Source organism: Lithobates pipiens, unplaced genomic scaffold (genome assembly GCF_037356315.1).
Source record: "Lithobates pipiens isolate NorthernLeopardFrog02 unplaced genomic scaffold, aLitPip1_a1.2 Scaffold_3, whole genome shotgun sequence".
Lineage (NCBI taxonomy): Eukaryota > Metazoa > Chordata > Amphibia > Anura > Ranidae > Lithobates > Lithobates pipiens.
The window spans coordinates 283,421,104-283,445,336 of NW_027507790.1; the positions used below are offsets into that span (position 1 = coordinate 283,421,104).

At 56.0% G+C, this 24,233-nt stretch overlaps 1 protein-coding gene across 1 annotated transcript in view; it reads left to right on the top strand.

The window, feature by feature from the left end:
* Positions 1-24,233, top strand: part of LOC143941199 (exocyst complex component 3-like protein 2) — a 95,984-nt gene that overhangs the window by 49,380 nt on the left and 22,371 nt on the right. Inside the window, exons 4-12 of the mRNA XM_077463234.1 lie at positions 543-697; positions 1,846-1,960; positions 2,035-2,145; positions 9,174-9,274; positions 12,119-12,229; positions 12,430-12,565; positions 17,451-17,573; positions 17,652-17,807; positions 23,350-23,471. Of these exons, the coding sequence (XP_077319360.1) occupies positions 543-697; positions 1,846-1,960; positions 2,035-2,145; positions 9,174-9,274; positions 12,119-12,229; positions 12,430-12,565; positions 17,451-17,573; positions 17,652-17,807; positions 23,350-23,471 (1,130 nt within the window). The remainder of the gene's footprint in view (positions 1-542; positions 698-1,845; positions 1,961-2,034; positions 2,146-9,173; positions 9,275-12,118; positions 12,230-12,429; positions 12,566-17,450; positions 17,574-17,651; positions 17,808-23,349; positions 23,472-24,233) is intronic.

Consider the following 24,233-nt stretch of genomic DNA (forward strand, 5'->3'; position numbering starts at 1 on the left):
GTGTTCCTTCCTTCACCCCCCTCATTCAGGTGTTCCTTCCTTCACCCCCCTCATTCAGGTGTTCCTTCCTTCACCCCCCTCATTCCGGTGTTCCTTTCTTCACCCCCCTCATTCAGGTGTTCCTTCCCTCACCCCCTCATTCAGGTGTTCCTTCCTTCACCCCCCTCATTCAGGTGTTCCTTCCCTCACCCCCTCATTCCGGTGTTCCTTCCTTCACCCCCTCATTCAGGTGTTCCTTCCTTCACCCCCCTCATTCAGGTGTTCCTTCCTTCACCCCCTCATTCAGGTGTTCCTTCCTTCACCCCCCTCATTCCGGTGTTCCTTTCTTCACCCCCCTCATTCAGGTGTTCCTTCCCTCACCCCCTCATTCAGGTGTTCCTTCCTTCACCCCCCTCATTCAGGTGTTCCTTCCCTCACCCCCTCATTCAGGTGTTCCTTCCTTCACCCCCCTCATTCAGGTGTTCCTTCCCTCACCCCCTCATTCAGGTGTTCCTTCCCTCACCCCCTCATTCAGGTGTTCCTTCCCTCACCCCCTCATTCAGGTGTGCGCTTATCCCAGAGACTTCGAGGTGTTCCGGATATACCTGTCCGCCTACCACCGATGTACAGCCGAGTGGCTGAGCGCTGCCACCCAACGCAGTCTGGAGACCAACGACATCTACTTCATCCTAGACTTCAATAGTAACATCTACTGCAGGTCAGTAGGGGGCACACCCAGCAGGGGGTATGAGGATCTTGGGGGGGGGGGGGTGAGGGGGGCCCAGACACTGTTGGGTGAGGGGTATGAGGAACATGGGAGGGGGATGAGGGGGCCCAGTCACTGCGGGGTGAGGGGTATGAGGAACATGGGAGGGGGCCCAGTCACTGCTGGGGAGAAGGGTATGAGGAATATGGGGGGTTGGAAGGGCCCGGACGTTGCTCTGGGGGGTATGAGGACCACGCTGTCTCTTTCTCCTGAGATCTCTTTTGGAATGAAATGATTTCTCGATCGTCTAGGAACTGATATGATTCTCTGGTTATGGAGAATGGAGAGTCCCAATGGTTTATCAGTGGGGTCCTATCACATGTGTGGGGCCCTCCAATGGTTTATCAGTGGGGTCCCATCTCATGTGTGGGGCCCTCCAATGGTTTATCAGTGGGGTCCCATCACACATGTGGGGCCCTCCAATGGTTTATCAGTGGGGTCCTATCACATGTGTGGGGCCCTCCAATGGTTTATCAGTGGGGTCCCATCTCATGTGTGGGGCCCTCCAATGGTTTATCAGTGGGGTCCCATCACACATGTGGGGCCCTCCAATGGTTTATCAGTGGGGTCCTATCACATGTGTGGGGCCCTCCAATGGTTTATCAGTGGGGTCCCATCACACGTTTGGGGCCCCCCAATGGTTTATCAGTGGGGTCCCATCACACGTGTGGGGCCCTCCAATGGTTTATCAGTGGGGTCCCATCACACGTTTGGGGCCCCCCAGTGGTTTATCAGTGGGGTCTCATCACACGTTTGGGGCCCCTCAATGGTTTATCAGTGGGGTCCCATCACACATGTGGGGCCCTACAATGTTTTATCAGTGGGGTCCCATCACACATGTGGGGCCCTCCAATGGTTTATCAGTGGGGTCCCATCACACGTTTGGGGCCCCTCAATGGTTTATCAGTGGGGTCTCATCACACGTTTGGGGCCCCTCAATGGTTTATCAGTGGGGTCCCATCACGTTTGGGGCCCCCCAATGGTTTATCAGTGGGGTCCCATGACACGTTTGGGGCCCCCCAGTGGTTTATCAGTGGGGTCCCATCACATGTTTGGGGCCCTGGTTGTCGGACTAATTGTGAATTTGGGTTCCTCTCCAGAGACGTCTTGTCCCGGCAGGAGATCTCTCCTCTGGTTAACCCCTCGGAGCTCGGTCCTCTGTTGTCCAGGGAGATGCGAACTGCGTTGGAGCAGCAATACACCAACCTGGTTCAGGTAGGTGACACCCAGTGCTGGCTGTGTTTATTTACCCACAATGCCCCACTCAGCAACCCTTCTGTGTCCCTCAGAACCGCGTGTCACAGCGGCTGGAGGAGGAGCTCAGGGTGGAGCAAGAGCGCTGGAGTCACGACTTCCACAATGATGAGTTTGTGTCCAATTTCAGCACCCGGATCATTCAGGTGAGATGACCTACAGTGTACCAGCTGGGACCGCCATTCACCGGGCATTCACCGACCATTCACCGACCATTCACCAACCATTCACCAGGCATTCACCGACCATTCACGGGCATTCACCGACCATTCACTGGGCATTCACCATCCATTCACCAGGCATTCACCGACCATTCACCAGACACTGCTGGGGAGGGCATAAGGAACATTGGGGGGCAATGAGGGGGCCCATATACTGCTGGGGAGAGGGGTGGATCATGGAGGTAGAGTGACCTGCCATTCAGGGAAATCCCCACCCCAAAAAAATGCATCTCAAATGATAAATACCCCACACACAGCTTGGAAGCAACAGCACCCCTCAGATAACAAGTGTTCCCCACAAACAGCACCCCTCAGATAACAAGTGTTCCCCACAAACAGCACCCCTCAGATAACAAGTGTTCCCCACAAACAGCACCCCTCAGATAACAAGTGTTCCCCACAAACAGCACCCCTCAGATAACAAGTGTTCCCCACAAACAGCACCCCTCAGATAACAAGTGTTCCCCACAAACAGCACCCCTCAGATAACAAGTGTTCCCCACAAACAGCACCCCTCAGATAACAAGTGTTCCCCACAAACAGCACCCCTCAGATAATAAGTGTGGGGACAGAGACCTGTTATGTGAGGGAGAAGATGACACAATAGGGATGTCCATGGACACCTAAGTTGTTGGTTTGGCCCCACAAAAGATTGGAGACTGATAACGAAGGAGGTTGAAGGCCGACCCTCTGACTTATTCTTAACAGTTTGCTGACTACCTACAGAACAGAAGAATGTAAGGCTACCTTCAGAATGTGGAGATGGGCGTGTGACACTGACGTCCCGCCCCTGAGGATGTCTGAGTTCACTGAGATGGGCATGTGACACTGACGCCCCACCCCTGAGGATGTCTGAGTTCACTAACGATGCCCTCATTCAGGTGACATGTCCCTCCGGGTGGGAGGAGGGGAAGTGGGGCCACTGATCTGAGTCAGCAGTGCTGCAGCACACAGAAGATGATCACCACACCAGCCAGTCCCTACTGCAAGTTACTCCCTCCCTCTGCATGCTGCCAGGTGCCGGTCCGGGGAAGGTGGAGCTAAGCAGCACTAGGCGTGGCCTCACTTTGACACCAGCACCGTGATAGAGAGCACTGACACCAGCGCCGATATAGAGAGCACTGACACCAGCACCGAGATAGAGAGCACTGACACCAGCACCAAGATAGAGAGCACTGACACCAGCACCAAGATAGAGAGCACTGACACCAGCACCAAGATAGAGAGCACTAACACCAGCACCGTGATAGAGTGCACTGACAGCAGCACTGATACCAGCAACATGCTGCGGGACCCAAAAATATGACACCGCTCAACCTCTTCAAACAGGAGGGTACGGGCATATAGTACGGTGTGCTTTTTTTGGACAAGGAAGTGAGCCAAATGAAGAAAAAAGGTCTGTGTGCTCGATTAAATAAATCGTTTATAGACATATACATGGTCTACTGGTCACATGTGTTGAATTCCTCCGAGATCCATGCCTCATTCGTTTTTAGAAATGTGAGGTAGTTAAGCGTACTCGCCTAGCTCACGACAGTGTTATCGGTCACGATCCCCTCTGCTGCGCTGAGCGTCCTTTCGGACAGGACACTGGACGAGGGGCAAGCCAACAGTTCGATTGCAAATTGGGCAAGCTCTGGCCAGAGGTCAAGCCTGCCCACCCAGTAGTCCAGGGGTTCATCACTCCTCAGAGCGTCCACATCGGCCGTTAACCCGATGTAGTCGGACACCTGACGGTCTAGGCGTTCCCTGATGCTGGATCCGGATGACACCCGTCGATGGGTCGGCTGAAAGAATGACCTCATATCCGAAGTCACCAACACATCTTCAAACCGCCCTCTTCTTGCAGGCGCTGTTGGATTGGTACCCGCAGCTCCTTCTCTGGGAGTGGGAATTGCTCCTCTGCCAGCGCACGCAAAAGCAGAATGCAGCATTTCTCGAAGCAAGGTCTGTAATGCCGCGTGCACACGATCGGAATTCTTGTCGGAAAAAGCTCTGATGGTTTTCCTGAAGGAATTCCAACGGAATTCGGCTCAAGCTGTCTTGCATACACACGGTTACATCAAATTCCGATAATTTATAACGCGGTGACGTACAACACGTATGACGTGACTAGAAAAAGGAAGTTCAATAGCCAGTAGCCAATAGCTTCCGTCTCGTAGTTGAATCTGGGCATGCGTGATTTTTGGCGTGTCGGAATTGCATACACACAATCGGAATTACCGATAGAAAGTTTTTTAGTCAGGAAAATTGAGAACCTGCAATCAATTTTTGGCTGGCGGAAATTCGGACAGCTAAATTCCGATGGAGCGTACACACGGTCGCATTTTCCGATGAAAAGCTCTCATCAGTCTTTTTCTGGCCGGAATTCCGATCGTGTGTACGCGGCATAAGTCCTCCATTCTGACAGTCCTCTGTGACGGTGGTAACTTTACCGCCATTTTGTGTTTGTACCGGGGGTCTAAGTACGTTGCCACCCAGTACTGGTCCTTGACCCTTATGCTTTTTATACGGGGGTCCCTATTAAAACACTGGAGCATGAAGGCCCCCATTTGCACTAAAGTGGAAGCGGTGTGGTGGCCTGGCTCCTGCTCATCATCCAGGATAATGTCGTCCTCTTCATTCTCCTCTCCCCATCCACGCACAACAGGGATCCCAGAAAGGTTTAAAGCATGCTCTTCTTGCTCCTCCTCATCCGCCCCGGCACCATCCTCCTCTGACTCCTCTTCAGACTCCTGTTGTTGACTTGTCTCAGATAGAGTAGCCCCCCCTGGGAATTCATCCAGCATTGCGACTTCCTCATCTTCCCGCTCCTCCACAGCCTGATCAATGACACGACGCAATGCACGCTCCATAAAGAAGGCATAAGGTACCATGTCACTGATGGCGCCATGGCTGCGACTGACCAGTTTGGTGATCTCCTCAAATGGCCGCAGAAGTCTGCATGCGTCGCGCATGAGCAGCCACTGGCGTGGTGAAAAATACCCCAGCTCCCCAGAACCGGTTCTGCCGCAGAGTTCATACAAGTAGACGTTAACTGCACGTTTCTGCTGGAGCAGCCTATCAAGCATATAGAAGGTTGAGTTCCATCGCGTCGGGCAATCGCAAATAAGACGTCTGACCGGCAGATTGTGTCGCTGCTGAATGTCAGCAAGGCGAGCCATGGCCGTGTAAGATCTTCTGAAATGGGCCGAGATTTTCCTTGCCTGCCGCAAGATGTCCTGGACCCCAGGGTATTTGACAACGAATCGCTGCACGACCAAGTTTAAGACGTGTGCCATGCACGGCACGTGCGTGATTTTGCCCTGTTTCAATGCGCTAAGCAGATTGGTACCGTTGTCACACACCGCTTTACCAACTGTCAAATTGAGCGGTGTTAGCCACTCATCTGCCTGTGAACGCAAAGCTGAAAGGAGTGCCGGGCCAGTGTGGCTCTTGGCTTCCAGGCACAACAGACGCAGCACGGCATGGCAACGTCTCACCTGGCATGTGGAATAGGTTCTGGGGAGCTTGGGCGGTGCAGTGGAAGAGACGCTAGCAGCGGAAAAGGAGGAGGCAGCCGAGGAGGAGAGGGAGGAGGATGGAGTAGGAGGAGGAGAAGAAGAGTCAGGCCTGCATGCAATCCGTGGCGGTAAAACCAAATCTACACGGGTGTCACGGGTTACATGCTTGACGGCCGTCAGAAGGTTCACCCAGTGGGCAGTAAAAGTGATATACCTTCCCTGCCCGTGTTTGCTAGACCACGTGTCTGTGGTCAGATGTATCTTGGCACCGACACTGTGTGCCAGAGATACATTCACTTGCCGCTGAACATGGCCATATAGCTCTGGGATGCCCTTCTGTGAGAAATACTTCCTTCCTGGGACCTTCCAGTGTGGTGTTCCAATGGCCACAAATTTGCGAAAGGCCTCCGAGTCCACCAGTTTATATGGCAGTACTTGGCGGGCTATGAGTTCTGACAAGCCAGCCGCCAACCGTTGGGCAAGAGGGTTATCCGGCGTCATCATTTTTTTACGCTCGAACATTAGGCCCACAGAAGCCTGCCTTTTTGCAGAAAAACGTGAGCTTGGCGTGATGGAAGGTGGAGTGGAGGACAATTGTGAGGAGAGAGGAGAAGTAGAAGACGAGGCTGGACGGTGAGAGCCTGGAGTGTGGCTTTGTGTGTTCCGTTGCTCCCACTGGGCTCGGTGATAGCTGCTCATGTGCCTTCTTAAGGCGGTCATCTAGGGGGTCCCTAGGTGAGTGTCTTTTGGGGTGCACATAGCAGAGAGTGAAGAAGAGGGTGCAGATCGAGAGGATGAGGAGGGTGCAGAAGAGTAAGGCTGAGCGAGCCACTCAACCAAGTCTGGTGCGTCCTTGAGGCCCGGTTCACACCGCTGCGGGGGAGATCCGGATGTGATTCGCACTGCAGTGCAAATCACATCCGATCTCCGTAGCGCTGCGAGTTCAGCCATACAGATAGTATACAGATAGTATACAGATAGTATACAGATAGTATGGCTGAACTCGCAGCGGTCCCGCAGCAAACTCGCACGGGACCCTTTTTTGGGTCCGCAACGGAATCGGATCGCATGGGGGTTCACACCATGCGATCCGATTCCTGTGCGAGTCTGCAGATCGCACTGCGATATGCCGACGGATCTGGGGGTGTCATTAACATATCATTGACACTCCCAGCCGTCCGCATAGGGCAGTGTGAACTGCCGGCGGGAGGTATGCGATGCGGGAAAACGCCGCGGATTCGCGGCGTTCCCGCATCGCAGCAATGTGAACCTAGCCTTAAAGTAATTGAACACACCTTCTGCAACTTCCCACTTTGGCTCAAGCCTGTTGCTCCTGCCCTACCCCTACCACCCCTGCGGAAGGGCCTGCCTCTTCCTCTGCCTGTCATTTTTTAAATGACCCTGTGACAAATCTCTCTAGAGAAGTGCAGTATGTATGTGGAAGAAGGTATATAACACCCCGCTTCAATCTGTCGATTTTGGGGGGCCACTGGTCTATCACACCAGTTATAATACTTTTTTTTATTGCGTTTGTCACTCTTTGTAGTATCGCTGCAGAACCGCTCAGCAGTCACAATGCTGCACAGTGGAAACGCACTATACTATGCTTTCTATATGTGCAAGTATTTTATACGTGTATTACACCCCTATATACTGCACACCAAATAGTACACCTATACCAGTCCTTACAAGGACCTTTGTGGACCGAGTAGCTAGTGATGTGCAGACTGTCCCTCAGTCCCTACACTGATAAAAGACAGCTGCAGAATCGGTCAGCACAGCATGCAGTGCACTATAATAGGCTTTCTATATTTGAAAGAAAGTATATTATACGTGTACAACCCTATATACTGTACACCTATACCAGTCCTTAAAAGGACCTTTGTGGACCTAATAGTAATAGCTAGTGATTAAACTGACTGTCCCTGCTCCACACAGCGTCCTGTCCCTACACTGACAAAAGACAGCTGCAGAATCGGTCAGCAGTGCACTCAGCAATCACCAGCACAGCAGTGCACTGAACCCTATATACTGTACACCTATACCAGTCCTTACAAGGACTTTTGTGGACCTAATATATAGTGATTTGTGTCACTACAGTCTCTCCCTGCTCCACACAGCGTCCTGTCCCTACACTGACATAAGACAGAATGTAAAATGGCCGCCAGATCAGGTCTATTTATAAGTTAGGGGGAATGTCCAATTGTCCATGTGCTGAAATGTCTCAATTGGCTGTCCTGTACCCCATGATGGATGTGTCATCATGGGTCAAAGTTCTTTCACACTGTAAACACGGAAGTCCGCCGGGCGATCGGCGGCAATAGTCGCGAACACACAAAATTCGCAGCGAAACGACCGCCGGGCGAACCGCAAGGTCATCTCTAGTCACAGACCACCGTCTCCCCCCCACATTGAGGACCCCTATACTTCCCGTGTCACAGAGACCCCCATCTCCCCCACATTGAGGACCCCTAAACTTCCCGTGTCAAAGAGACCACATCTCCCCCCACATTGAGGACCCCTATACTTCCCGTGTCACAGACCACCATCCCCCTCCCCACATTGAGGACCCCTATACTTCCCATGTCACAGACCACCATCTCCCTCCCACATTGAGGACCCCTATACTTCCCGTGTCACAGACCACCGTCACCCCCCACATTGAGGACCCCTATACTTCCCGTGTCGCAGACCACCATCTCCCCCCCACATTGAGGACCCCTATACTTCCCGTCTAACAGACCACCATCTCCCCCCCACATATGAGGACCCCTATACTTCCCGTGTCACAGACCACCGTCACCCCCAACATTGAGGACCCCTATACTTCCCGTGTCACAGACCACCATCTCCCCCCACATTGAGGACCCCTATACTTCCCGTGTCGCAGACCACCATCTCCCCCCACATTGAGGACCCCTATACTTTCCGTGTCACAGACCACCATCTCCCCACCACATATGAGGACCCCTATACTTCCCGTGTCACAGACCACCATCTCCCTCCACATTGAGGACCCCTATACTTCCCGTGTCACAGACCACCATCTCCCCCCACATTGAGGACCCCTATACTTCCCGTGTCACAGACCACCGTCACCCCCACATTGAGGACCCCTATACTTCCCGTGTCACAGACCACCGTCACCCCCCACATTGAGGACTCCTATACTTCCCGTGTCGCAGACCACCATCTCCCCCCACATTGAGGACCCCTATACTTCCCGTCTAACAGACCACCATCTCCCCCCCACATATGAGGACCCCTATACTTCCCGTGTCACAGACCACCATCACCCCCAACATTGAGGACCCCTATACTTCCCGTGTCACAGACCACCATCTCCCCCCACATTGAGGACCCCTATACTTCCCGTCTAACAGACCACCATCCCCCCCCACATTGAGGACCCCTATACTTCCCGTGTCACATATCACTGTCTCCCCGCAGATCATGAAGTCACACGTGGACCGCGCGCCGCTCATCAATGAAGGATTCGGGATGATGGTTTCCCACACTTGTCTGAGCTGCTTCCTGGAATTCTTACACAGGTATTTCCCCCGAATGCCACCACCTCAGGCTGTTCCTTGAGGGGCCCCAGACACTGCTGGGGGGGGGGGGGGGGTGAGGAACATGGGGGAGAATGAGGGGCCTCAGACACTGCTGGGGGGGTGAGGAACATGGGGGGCAATGAGGGGCCCCAGACACTGCTGGGGGGATTAGGAACATGGGGGGCAATGAGGGGCCCCAGACAATGTTGGGAGGGAATGAGGAACATGGGGGGGGGCAATGAGGGGCCCCGGACACTGCTGGGGGGAATGAGGAACATGGGGGTGCAATGAGTGGCCCCAGACACTGCAGGGGGGAATGAGGAACATGGGGGGGGCAATGAGGGGCCCCAGACACTGTGGGGGGGGGGGGTGAGGAACATGGGGGGGCAATGACGGGTCCCAGACACTGCTGGGGGTGGATGAGGAACATGGGGGCCAATGAGGGGCCCCAGACACTGCTGGGGGGATTAGGAACATGGGGGGGCAATGAGGGGCCCCAGACACTGTGGGGGAATGAGGAACATGGGGGGCAATGAGGGGCTCCAGACACTGCTGGGGGGATGAGGAAAATGGGGGGGCAATTAGGGGCCCCAGACACTGCTGGGGGGGAAATGAGGAACATGGGGGGGAATGAGGGACCCCAGACACTACTAGGGGGGAATGAGGAACATGGGGGGCAATGAGGGGCCCCAGACACTGTGGGGGGAATGAGGAACATGGGGGGGCAATGAGGGGCCCCAGACACTGTGGGGGGAATGAGGAACATGGGGGGGCAATGAGGGGCCCCAGACACTGCTGGGGGGATGAGGAACATGGGGGGGCAATTAGGGGCCCCAGACACTGCTGGGGGGAATGAGGAACATGGGGGCAATGAGGGGCCCCAGACACTGCTGGGGGGGGAATCAGGAACATGGGGGCAAGGAGGGGCCCCAGACACTGCTGGGGGGTGAGGAACATGGGGGGCAATGAGGGGCCCCAGACATTGCTGGGGAGAATGAGGAACATGGGGGCAATGAGGGGCCCCAGACACTGCTGGGGGGAATGAGGAACATGGGGGGCAATGAGGGGCCCCAGAAAATGTTGGGAGGGAATGAGGAACATGGGGGGGGGGCAATGAGGGGCCCCGGACACTGCTGGGGGGAATGAGGAACATGGGGGTGCAATGAGTGGCCCCAGACACTGCAGGGGGGAATGAGGAACATGGGGGGGGGGGCAATGAGGGGCCCCAGACACTGTGGGGGGGGGGGTGAGGAACATGGGGGGGCAATGACGGGTCCCAGACACTGCTGGGGGGGAATGAGATACAGAGAAGGTGAATCTCACCAAAGGAGGGTGAATCTCCCCAGAGGAGGCACAGAGAGGGTGAATCTCCCCGGAGGAGGCACAGAGAGGGTGAATCTCCTCGGAGGAGGCACAGAGAGGGTGAATCTCCTCAGAGGAGGCACAGAGAGGGTGAATCTCCCCGGAAGAGGCACAGAGAGGGTGAATCTCCCTGGAGGAGGGTGAATCTCCCCAGAGGAGGCACAGAGAGGGTGAATCTCCCCGGAGGAGAAACAGAGAGGGTGAATCTCCCCGAAGGAGACACAGAGAGGGTGAATCTCCCCGAAGGAGACACAGAGAGGGTGACTCTCCCCGAAGGAGGCACAGAGAGGGTGAATCTCCCCGGAGGAGGGTGAATCTCCCCAGAGGAGGCACAGAGAGGGTGAATCTCCCTGGAGGAGGGACAGAGAGGGTGAATCTCCCCAGAGGAGGGTGAATATCCCCAGAGGAGGGTGAATCTCCCCAGAAGAGGCACAGAGAGAGTGAATCTCCCTGGAGGAGGGTGAATCTCCCCGGAGGAGGCACAGAGAGGGTGAATCTCCCTGGAGGAGGGTGAATCTCCCCAGAGGAGGCACAGAGAGGGTGAATCTCCCCGGAGGAGGCACAGAGAGGGTGAATCTCCCCAGAGGAGGGTGAATATCCCCAGAGGAGGGTGAATCTCCCCAGAAGAGGCACAGAGAGGGTGAATCTCCCTGGAGGAGGGTGAATCTCCCCGGAGGAGGCACAGAGAGGGTGAATCTCCCCGGAGGAGGGTGAATCTCCCCGGAGGAGGCACAGAGAGGGTGAATTTCCCCGGAGGAGGGCGAATCTCCCCAGAGGAGGCACAGAGAGGGTGAATCTCCCCGGAGGAGGGTGAATATCCCCGGAGGAGGGTGAATCTCCCCGGAAGAGGCACAGAGAGGGTGAATCTCCCCGGAGGAGGGTGAATCTCCCCGGAGGAGGCACAGAGAGGGTGAATCTCCCCGGAGGAGGCACAGAGAGGGTGAATCTCCCCGGAGGAGGGTGAATCTCCCCGGAGGAGGCACAGAGAGGGTGAATCTCCCCGGAGGAGGGTGAATCTCCCCGGAGGAGGCACAAAGAGGGTGAATCTCCCCGGAGGAGGGTGAATCTCCCCGGAAGAGGCACAGAGAGGATGAATCTCCCCAGAGGAGGCACAGAGAGGGTGAATCTCCCCGGAGGAGGCACAGAGAGGGTGAATTTCCCCGGAGGAGGGTGAATCTCCCCAGAGGAGGCACAGAGAGAGTGAATCTCCCCGGAGGAGGCACAGAGAGGGTGAATCTCCCCGGAGGAGGCACAGAGAGGGTGAATCTCCCCGGAGGAGGCACAGAGAGGGTGAATCTCCCCGGAGGAGGCACAGAGAGGGTGAATCTCCCCGGAGGAGGCACAGAGAGGGTGAATCTCCCCGGAGGAGGCACAGAGAGGGTGAATCTCCCCGGAGGAGGCACAGAGAGGGTGAATCTCCCCAGAGGAGACACGGATTGCTTTTTATGACTGTTCTGCTTGGACTTTTCTCTTGGGGTTCAGCTTCCATAAGACGGTGGAAAGAATCTACTCCGATCACGATGGACCGATGGGGACCACCGACAACTTCATCTGCCGCATCACCAACATTGTCAACTGCTGCCCGCCATTCCGGTGAGAGAAGATCCCAACCCCCACCAGAAATCCAACCAATCGACCGCGACTTCATGTGTCACATGACCAGAGAATCCGCAGTGTGACGGTTCCTGGCACATATGATGGGATACATGAAGAGCTCCCATGTCACATGACATCACATTGTCCAGTCACAGCCCATTCACAGCCCATTCACCCTCCTCTATCACCCCACACAGGGAATTCGCCACTCGGATGGGCCAACTGGATAAATCACAAGGGGCGGAGCTTCTGCACCAGTCTGAGGGCACTCTGGACCGCATTGTTAGCCTCGGAACGCGAGGGATTTGTGACTTGGTGCTTCATGATCTGAAGGTAATATCTCCTGACCCCCCCATCCTCCATCTCCTGACCCCCCCATCCTCCATCTCCTGACCCCCCCCCCCATCCTCCATCCCCCATCTCCTGACCCCCCCATCCTCCATCCCCCATCCTCCATCTCCTGACCCCCCCATCCTCCATCTCCTGACCCCCCCATCCTCCATCTCCTGACCCCCCCCCCATCCTCCATCTCCTGACCCCCCCATCCTCCATCTCCTGACCCCCCCCATCCTCCATCCCCCATCTCCTGACCCCCCCATCCTCCATCTCCTGACCCCCCCCATCCTCCATCCCCCATCTCCTGACCCCCCCATCCTCCATCCCCCATCCTCCATCTCCTGACCTCCCCCCATCCTCCATCTCCCATCTCCTGACCCCCCATCCTCCAACCTCTGACCCCTCATCCTCCATCTCCTGACCCCCCATCCTCCAACCTCTGACCCCCCCATCCTCCATCTCCTGACCCCCCATCTTCCATCTCCTGACCCCCCCATCCTTCATCTCCTGACCCCCCCATCCTCCAACCTCTGACCCCCCCCCCCATCCTCCATCTCCTGACCCCCCCATCCTCCATCTCCTGACCCCATCCTCCATCTCCTGACCCCCCCATCCTCCATCTCCTGACCCCCCTATCCTCCATCTCCTGACCCCATCCTCCACCTTCTGACCCCCCATCCATCCTCCAACCTCTGACCCCCCATCCTCCATCTCCTGACCCCCCCATCCTCCATCTCCTGACCCCCCCCATCCTCCATCCCCCATCTCCTGACCCCCCCATTCTCCATCCCCCATCCTCCATCTCCTGACCCCCCCCCCCATCCTCCATCTCCTGACCTCCCCCCATCCTCCATCTCCCATCTCCTGACCCCCCATCCTCCAACCTCTGACCCCTCATCCTCCATCTCCTGACCCCCCATCCTCCAACCTCTGACCCCCCCATCCTCCATCTCCTGACCCCCCATCTTCCATCTCCTGACCCCCCCATCCTTCATCTCCTGACCCCCCCATCCTCCAACCTCTGACCCCCCCCCCCATCCTCCATCTCCTGACCCCCCCATCCTCCATCTCCTGACCCCATCCTCCATCTCCTGACCCCCCCCATCCTCCATCTCCTGACCCCCCTATCCTCCATCTCCTGACCCCATCCTCCACCTTCTGACCCCCCATCCATCCTCCAACCTCTGACCCCCCATCCTCCATCTCCTGACCCCCCCATCCTCCATCTCCTGACCCCCCCCATCCTCCATCCCCCATCTCCTGACCCCCCCATTCTCCATCCCCCATCCTCCATCTCCTGACCCCCCCCCCATCCTCCATCTCCTGACCTCCCCCCATCCTCCATCTCCCATCTCCTGACCCCCCATCCTCCAACCTCTGACCCCTCATCCTCCATCTCCTGACCCCCCATCCTCCAACCTCTGACCCCCCCATCCTCCATCTCCTGACCCCCCATCTTCCATCTCCTGACCCCCCCATCCTTCATCTCCTGACCCCCCCATCCTCCAACCTCTGACCCCCCCCCCATCCTCCATCTCCTGACCCCCCCATCCTCCATCTCCTGACCCCATCCTCCATCTCCTGACCCCCCCCATCCTCCATCTCCTGACCCCCCTATCCTCCATCTCCTGACCCCATCCTCCACCTTCTGACCCCCCATCCATCCTCCAACCTCTGACCCCCCATCCTCCATCTCCTGACCCCCCCATCCTCCATCTCCTGACCCCCCCCATCCTCCATCCCCCATCTCCTGACCCCCCCATTCTCCATCCCCCATCCTCCATCTCCTGACCCCCCCCCCCATCCTCCATCTCCTGACCTCCCCCCATCCTCCATCTCCCATCTCCTGACCCCCCATCCTCCAACCTCTGACCCCTCATCCTCCATCTCCTGACCCCCCATCCTCCAACCTCTGACCCCCCCATCCTCCATCTCCTGACCCCCCATCTTCCATCTCCTGACCCCCCCATCCTTCATCTCCTGACCCCCCCATCCTCCAACCTCTGACCCCCCCCATCCTCCATCTCCTGACCCCCCCATCCTCCATCTCCTGACCCCATCCTCCATCTCCTGACCCCCCCATCCTCCATCTCCTGACCCCCCTATCCTCCATCTCCTGACCCCATCCTCCACCTTCTGACCCCCCATCCATCCTCCAACCTCTGACCCCCCATCCTCCATCTCCTGACCCCCCCATCCTCCATCTCCTGACCCCCCCATCCTCCATCCCCCATCTCCTGACCCCCCCATTCTCCATCCCCCATCCTCCATCTCCTGACCCCCCCCCCATCCTCCATCTCCTGACCTCCCCCCATCCTCCATCTCCCATCTCCTGACCCCCCATCCTCCAACCTCTGACCCCTCATCCTCCATCTCCTGACCCCCCATCCTCCAACCTCTGACCCCCCCATCCTCCATCTCCTGACCCCCCATCTTCCATCTCCTGACCCCCCCCCCATCCTCCATCTCCTGACCCCCCCATCCTCCAACCTCTGACCCCCCCCATCCTCCATCTCCTGACCCCCCCATCCTCCATCTCCTGACCCCATCCTCCATCTCCTGACCCCCCCATCCTCCATCTCCTGACCCCCCCCATCCTCCATCCCCCATCTCCTGACCCCCCCATCCTCCATCTCCCATCTCCTGACCCCCCATCCTCCAACCTCTGACCCCTCATCCTCCATCTCCTGACCCCCCATCCTCCAACCTCTGACCCCCCCATCCTCCATCTCCTGACCCCCCATCTTCCATCTCCTGACCCCCCCCCCCATCCTCCATCTCCTGACCCCCCCATCCTCCAACCTCTGACCCCCCCCCATCCTCCATCTCCTGACCCCATCCTCCATCTCCTGACCCCCCCATCCTCCATCTCCTGACCCCCCTATCCTCCATCTCCTGACCCCATCCTCCACCTTCTGACCCCCCATCCAACCTCTGACCCCCCATCCTCCATCTCCTGACCCCCCATCCTCCATCTCCTGACCTCCCCCCATCCTCCATCTCCCATCTCCTGACCCCCCATCCTCCAACCTCTGACCCCTCATCCTCCATCTCCTGACCCCCCATCCTCCAACCTCTGACCCCCCATCCTCCATCTCCTGACCCCCCATCTTCCATCTCCTGACCCCCCCCATCCTCCATCTCCTGAACCCCCCATCCTCCAACCTCTGACCCCCCCCATCCTCCATCTCCTGACCCCCCCATCCTCCATCTCCTGACCCCATCCTCCATCTCCTGACCTCCCCATCCTCCATCTCCTGACCCCCCTATCCTCCATCTCCTAACCCCATCCTCCACCTTCTGACCCCCCATCCATCCTCCAACCTCTGACCCCCCATCCTCCATCTCCTGACCCCCCATCCTCCATCTTTTGACCCCCATCCTCCATCTTTTGACCCCCATCCTCCATCTTCTTACCACCATCCTCCATCTTCTGACCCCAATCTTCTGACCCCCATCCTCCATCTTCTGACCTCCATCCTCCGACCCCCATCCTCCATCTTCTGACCCCCATCCTCCATCTTCTGACCTCCATCCTCCATCTTCTGACCCCCATTCTCCATCTTCTGACCCCAATCTTCTGACCCCCATCCTCCATCCTCCGACCCCCATCCTCCATCTTCTGACCCCCATCCTCCATCTTCTGACCTCCATCCTCCATCTTCTGACCCCCATCCTCCATCCTCCGACCCCCATCCTCCATCTTCTGACCCCCATCCTCCATCTTCTGACCCCCATCCTCCATCTTCTGACCTCCATCCTCCATCTTCTGACCCCCATCCTCCATCCTCCGACCCCCATCCTCCATCTTCTGACCTCCATCCTTCATCTTCTGACCTCCATCTTCTGACCCCCATCCTCCATCTTCTGACCTCCATCCTTCATCTTCTGACTCTCATCCTCCATCTTCTGACCCCCATCCTCCATCTTCTGACCTCCATCCTTCATCTTCTGACTCTCATCCTCCATCTTCTGACCCCCATCCTCCATCTTCTGACCTCCATCCTTCATCTTCTGACCTCCATCCTTCATCTTCTGACCCCAATCTTCTGACCCCCATCCTCCATCTTCTGACCACCATCCTCCATCTTCTGACCCCCATCCTCCATCTTCTGACCCCCCATCCTCCATCTTCTGACCCCAATCTTCTGACCCCCATCCTCCATCTTCTGACCCCCATCCTCCATCTTCTGACCCCCATCCTCCATCTTCTGACCCCCATCCTCCATCTTCTGACCCCCATCCTCCATCTTCTGACCCCCCATCCTCCATCTTCTGACCCCAATCTTCTGACCCCCATCCTCCATCTTCTGACCCACATCCTCCATCTTCTGACCCCCATCCTCCATCTTCTGACCTCCATCCTCCATCTTCTGACCCCCATTCTCCATCTTCTGACCCCAATCTTCTGACCCCGATCCTCCATCTTCTGACCCCGATCCTCCATCTTCTGACCCCCATCCTCCATCTTCTGACCCGCACCCTCCATCTTCTGACCTCCATCCTCCATCTTCTGACCCCCATTCTCCATCTTCTGACCCCAATCTTCTGACCCCGATCCTCCATCTTCTGACCCCCACCCTCTATCTTCTGACCTCCATCCTCCAACCCCCATCCTCCATCTTATGACCCCCACCCTCCATCTTATGACCCCCACCCTCCATCTTCTGACCCCCACCCTCCATCTTCTGACCGCCATCCTCCAACCCCCATCCTCCATCTTCTGACCTCCATCCTCCATCTTATGACCCCCATCCTCCATCTTATGACCCCCACCCTCCATCTTCTGACCCCCATCCTAAATCCTCTGACCCCCCCCATCCTCTGTCCTCCATCTTTCATCCATTCCCGCTGAGTTTTTATTTTTCCCCCCACCTGGCAGCCATTTTGCCGGAAGCTTCTTGGGCGCCGCTGGCTGAGTAACTCGGATGTGTGTGATGGGATTGTGTCCGGTCTGGCGGAATATGTGGTGACTCTTCGTAGGCTGAGCCTTGGGCCCTACCAGGTATGGAGACTCTCATCTGTCTGTCTCGTGTCAGAGAAATCCCAAGAGGAATAAAGTCCCCCTATAATCCCACCCTAGGCCACCGTGTCCGAGCTCCACCGCCGCATCCTCCTGGAGTATGTGCGGCCGCTGATCCAGGGCAAGATGTCCTGCACCACCGCCAGGACCCGGAAGAGAGCCGCCAGCAAACTGAGAGAGGAGAACCGCCACATTGTACAGATCTTCAACAAGCTGGTGAGACGCTGAGTCCATCCCTACACCGGAGATCTTCATCCCTACACCGGAGATCTCCATCCCTACACCCGAGATCTCCATCCCTACACCCGAGATCTCCATCCCTACACCCGAGATCTCCATCCCTACACCCGAGATCTCCATCCCTACACCCGAGATCTTCATCCCTACACCGGAGATCTCCATCCCTACACCCGAGATCTCCATCCCTACACCCGAGATCTTCATCCCTACACCCGAGATCTTCATCCCTACACCGGAGATCTTCATCCCTACACCCGAGATCTTCATCCCTACACCGGAGATCTTCATCCCTACACCGGAGATCTCCATCCCTACACCCGAGATCTCCATCCCTACACCGGAGATCTCCATCCCTACACCCGAGATCTCCATCCCTACACCCGAGATCTCCATCCCTACACCCGAGATCTCCATCCCTACACCCGAGATCTCCATCCCTACACCCGAGATCTTCATCCCTACACCGGAGATCTCCATCCCTACACCCGAGATCTCCATCCCTACACCCGAGATCTTCATCCCTACACCCGAGATCTTCATCCCTACACCGGAGATCTTCATCCCTACACCCGAGATCTTCATCCCTACACCGGAGATCTTCATCCCTACACCGGAGATCTCCATCCCTACACCGGAGATCTTCATCCCTACACCGGAGATCTTCATCCCTACACCGGAGATCTCCATCCCTACACCCGAGATCTCCATCCCTACACCGGAGATCTTCATCCCTACACCGGAGATCTTCATCCCTACACCAGAGATCTTCATCCCTACACCGGAGATCTTCATCCCTACACCCGAGATCTTCATCCCTACACCGGAGATCTTCATCCCTACACCCGAGATCTTCATCCCTACACCGGAGATCTTCATCCCTACACCGGAGATCTTCATCCCTACACCGGAGATCTTCATCCCTACACCGGAGATCTCCATCCCTACACCGGAGATCTTCATCCCTACACCGGAGATCTTCATCCCTACACCGGAGATCTCCATCCCTACACCCGAGATCTTCATCCCTACACCGGAGATCTTCATCCCTACACAACGGAGATCTACATCCCTACACAACGGAGATCTTCATCCCTACACAACGGAGATCTTCATCCCTACACAACGGAGATCTTCATCCCTACACAACGGAGATCTTCATCCCTACACCGGAGATCTCCATCCCTACACAACGGAGATCTTCATCCCTACATCCTAAGATCTTCCTCCCTACACACTGAGATCTCCATCCCTACACACTGAGATCTTTATCCCTACACCGGAGATCTTCATCCCTACACAACGGAGATCTTCATCCCTACCCTGGAGATCTCCATCCATACACACTGAGATCTCCATCCCTACACACTGAGATCTCCATCCCTACATCCTGAGATCTTTATCCCTACACACTGAGATCTCCATCCCTACACACTGAGATCTTCATCCCTACACCGGAGATCTCCATCCCTACACACTGAGATCTCCATCCCTACACACTGAGATCTTCATCCCTACACACTGAGATCTTCATCCCTACATCCTGAGATCTCCATCCATACACACTGAGATCTTCATCCCTACACACTGAGATCTTCATCCCTACATCCTGAGATCTCCATCCATACACACTGAGATCTTCATCCCTACACCGGAGATCTCCATCCCTACACACTGAGATCTCCATCCCTACACACTGAGATCTTCACCCCTACATCCTGAGATCTTCATCCCTACACACTGAGATCTTCATCCCTACATCCTGAGATCTTTATCCCTACACCGGAGATCTCCATCCATACACACTGAGATCTCCATCCCTACACACTGAGATCTTCATCCCTACATCCTGAGATCTCCATCCATACACACTGAGATCTCCATCCCTACACACTGAGATCTCCATCCCTACACACTGAGATCTCCATCCCTACACACTGAGATCTTCATCCCTACATCCTGAGATCTTCATCCCTACACACTGAGATCTTCATCCCTACATCCTGAGATCTTCATCCCTACACCGGAGATCTTCATCCCTACACCGGAGATCTCCATCCCTACACAACGGAGATCTTCATCCCTACACCGGAGATCTTCATCCCTACACACTGAGATCTCCATCCCTACACACTGAGATCTTCATCCCTACATCCTGAGATCTTCATCCCTACACACTGTGATCTTCATCCCTACACCCTGAGATCTCCATCCCTACACACTGAGATCTTCATCCCTACACACTGAGATCTCCATCCCCACACACTGAGATCTCCATCCCTACACACTGAGATCTTCATCCCTACACACTGAGATCTCCATCCCTACACACTGAGATCTCCATCCCTACACACCTGAGATCTTCATCCCTACATCCTGAAATCTTCATCCCTACACCCTGAGATCTCCATCCCTACACACTGAGATCTCCATCCCTACACACTGAGATCTTCATCCCTACACCCTGAGCTCTTCATCCCCACACACTGAGATCTCCATCCCTACACACTGAGATCTCCATCCCTACACACTGAGATCTTCATCCCCACACCCTGAGATCTCCATCCCTACACCCTGAGATCTCCATCCCTACACACTGAGATCTCCATCCCTACATCCTGAGATCTCCATCCCTACACACTGAGATCTTCATCCCTACACACTGAGATCTTCATCCCCACACACTGAGATCTCCATCCCCACACACCTGAGATCTTCATCCCCACACACCTGAGATCTCCATCCCCACACACTGAGATCTCCATCCCCACACACTGAGATCTCCATCCCCACACACCTGAGATCTTCATCCCCACACACTGAGATCTTCATCCCCACACACTGAGATCTTCATCCCCACACACTGAGATCTCCATCCCCACACACTGAGATCTTCATCCCCACACACCTGAGATCTCCATCCCCACACACTGAGATCTCCATCCCCACACACCTGAGATCTTCATCCCCACCTCTTATCCTGTCATTGTATACATATGTCCATGTGGGCTCTGTCAGCTCAAATAGAGAGAACTGGATGATTAATCTGCTCTCTATAGTGGGGAGTTCAGATGCAGGAAGAGGTGTGTACTGTATGTGGACACAGATGGGCCGACTCTGGACGGCTGCTGTATATTAACAAGCTACAAGGGGCTCTGTAGACAGTAAAAAAAAAGTAGCGCCATCCAAGGGCAGCGCCATCTAATGCCGCGTCCACACGATCAAACAATCGGGTGGAAAAGTCCGGCAAACTCAAGTCCGCCGGACAATCCCCCCGTGTGTAGCCTCCGGCGGACTTTTTTTACCGGAAAGTACGGCGGACTTAGAAAGTAGTTTTGCACTCCAATCTTCCCGCCGGACTTGCATTTCGGCGGACAATCCAGCCGTGTGTATGCCAGTCCGCCGTACTTTTGAAATGAACGGACTTTTCCCGCCCGGAGAAAAGACCGCTCATTTTGAGCACGTCTTCAGGTAGGCAGGGCCCGCGAAGGACTTAAAGGGGAACCCTAACGCCGTAAAAAATCGGCGTGGGGTCCCCCCCCAGGTCCACATCAGACCCTTGTCCGAGCACGCTACCCAGCCGGCCAGAAAAGGGGGGACGAGCGAGCGCCCCCCCCCTCCTGAGCCGTACCAGGCCGCGTGCCCTCAACATGGTGGGTGCCTTGGGGAAGGGGGGGCGCGCGACCCCCCCACCCCAAAGCACCTTGTCCCCATGTTGATGAGGACAAGGGCCTCTTCCCGACAACCCTGGCCGTTGGTTGTCGGGGTCTGCGGGCGGGGGGCTTATCGGAATCCGGGAGCCCCCTTTAATAAGGGGGCCCCCGGATACCGGCCCCACACCCTATGTGAATGAGTATGGGGTACAATGTACCCCTACCCATTCACCTGTAAAATAAAGTAAAAAAAAAAACACAACACAGGGTTAAAATATTTTATTACACAGCTCCGGGGGTCTTCCGTCTTCGGGGGTCTTCTCGCCGGATTCCTCCGCTATCTTCTTGTAGCTCTTTTGCTAGCGGAGGAGCCCGGCTTTCTTCTTCGCCGCCGTCCTCTTCTTCCGACTTCGGGGGTCTTGTCCCCCTCTTCGGTTCTTCTGCCGGGCCACCGCGCCTTCTTATAGCTCTTTTACAGGCGGTGGCCCGGTCTTCTGTCGCCGCCGCCACCGCTGCCTTCTGTTGTTCTCTTCTTCTCTTCAGATGTTGCCTCGTCGCTCTCTCCGCTCACAATGACGGGGACCGGGTGCGCGGCGACTTATATAGGGACATCACCGGATGATGTCCCCGCTCAGTATGATGTCACAGTCCCAAAGGATGGCAGCGGCGGCGACAGAAGACCGGGCCACCGCCTGTAAAAGAGCTATAAGAAGGCGCGGTGGCCCGGCAGACCCCGACAACCAACGGCCAGGGTTTTCGGGAAGAGGCCCTTGTCCTCATCAACATGGGGACAAGGTGCTTTGGGGTGGGGGGGTTGCGCGGGCCCCCCCTTCCCCAAGGCACCCACCATGTTGAGGGCACGCGGCCTGGTACGGCTCAGGAGGGCGCTCGCTAGTTCCCCCCTTTTCTGGCCGGCTGGGTAGCGTGCTCGGACAAGGGTCTGATGTGGACCTGGTGGGGACCCCCACGCCGATTTTTTCATCGTTGGGGTTCCCCTTTAAGTCCATACCAGGTGGCGGGGCCCGCGAGGCTTCCTTCGTGGGCCCCGCCTACCTGGAGACGCGCTCAAAATGAACGGACTTTCCTCCGCGTGTGTGGGCGAGTCCGTTCATTTCAAAAGTACGCCATATTAGTCCGCTGAAAAAGTGCCGTGTGTGGGCAAGTAGCCCGTTCGGGAAGTCCGTCGAATAGTCGGCTACGTGTGTACGCGGCATAAGTGCAGCTCCATCTAAGTGCAGCGGGATAAAAACATTTGAATATAGGACAGACGATTTTAAACTCACAGGACTGTAGAGATTACAGGGCATGTGAAATGGAAGCTCCTCCTCTCCGGGGGGAGGCGTCGCTCGCAGGTGGAGAGGCGGCTGACGTTCCCGGCTGTGCTGGTGGCTCCCAACTCTTCCCGGTACTCAGATTGGGCTCAGGGGCGGCTGGACACGTCACCTCCAGATGGTGAGAGTGGCGAGGAGCGTGCGTTCGGAGCATGCATGCTCCTTCATCAGGCAATCACGCACGCTCCTCCCCACTCTCACCATCCGGAAGTGACCGCCCCTGAGCAAAATCTGAGAACCGGGAAGAGTTGGGAGCCACCAGCACAGCCGGGAACATCAGCCGCCTCTCCACCTGCGAGCGACGCCTCCCCCCGGAGAGGAGGAGCTTCCATTTCACATGCCCTGTAATCTCTACAGTCCTGTGAGTTTAAAATCGTCTGTCCTATATTCAAATGTTTTTATCACACTGCCCTTAGATGGCGCTGCCCTTAGATGGCGCTGCCCTTAGACAGAGCTGAACTCCTCTCTGTTTTTCCTCCTGTCCTTGTCACTGCTCACACTCTAATCTTACCGTTCTCTCATCCTCCCTTTCTTCAGGAGTCTCCACAAGCTGTGCTGGACCAGGTCATCCCCCGACTCACAGAGATTTTGGTTCTGGAAGACACGGCGTCCATCCAGATGGAGGTGGGAATGTTGGTGTCGGACTTTCCAGACTTCAGGTTAGTATTATGCTGCGAACACCGGACCCAAGTTCCCATCTGAATAAACTCTGAAGGTTTTTCCGACAGATTTCCGATGAAACTGTCAGAAATCTTCATCCCCACACACTGAGATCTTCATCCCTACACACACTGAGATCTTCATCCCCACACACTGAGATCTTCATCCCCACACACTGAGATCTTCATCCCCACACACTGAGATCTCCATCCCCACACACTGAGATCTCCATCCCCACACACCTGAGATCTCCATCCCCACACACTGAGATCTTCATCCCCACACACTGAGATCTTCATCCCCACACACTGAGATCTCCATCCCCACACACCTGAGATCTTCATCCCCACACACCTGAGATCTTCATCCCCACACACCTGAGATCTTCATCCCCACACACTGAGATCTTCATCCCTACACACACTGAGATCTTCATCCCCACACACTGAGATCTCCATCCCCACACACCTGAGATCTTCATCCCCACACACCTGAGATCTTCATCCCCACACACTGAGATCTCCATCCCTACACACCTGAGATCTTCATCCCTACACACACTGAGATCTTCATCCCCACACACTGAGATCTCCATCCCCACACACCTGAGATCTCCATCCCCACACACTGAGATCTCCATCCCCACACACCTGAGATCTCCATCCCCACACACTGAGATCTCCATCCCCACACACCTGAGATCTCCATCCCCACACACCTGAGATCTCCATCCCCACACACTGAGATCTCCATCCCCACAC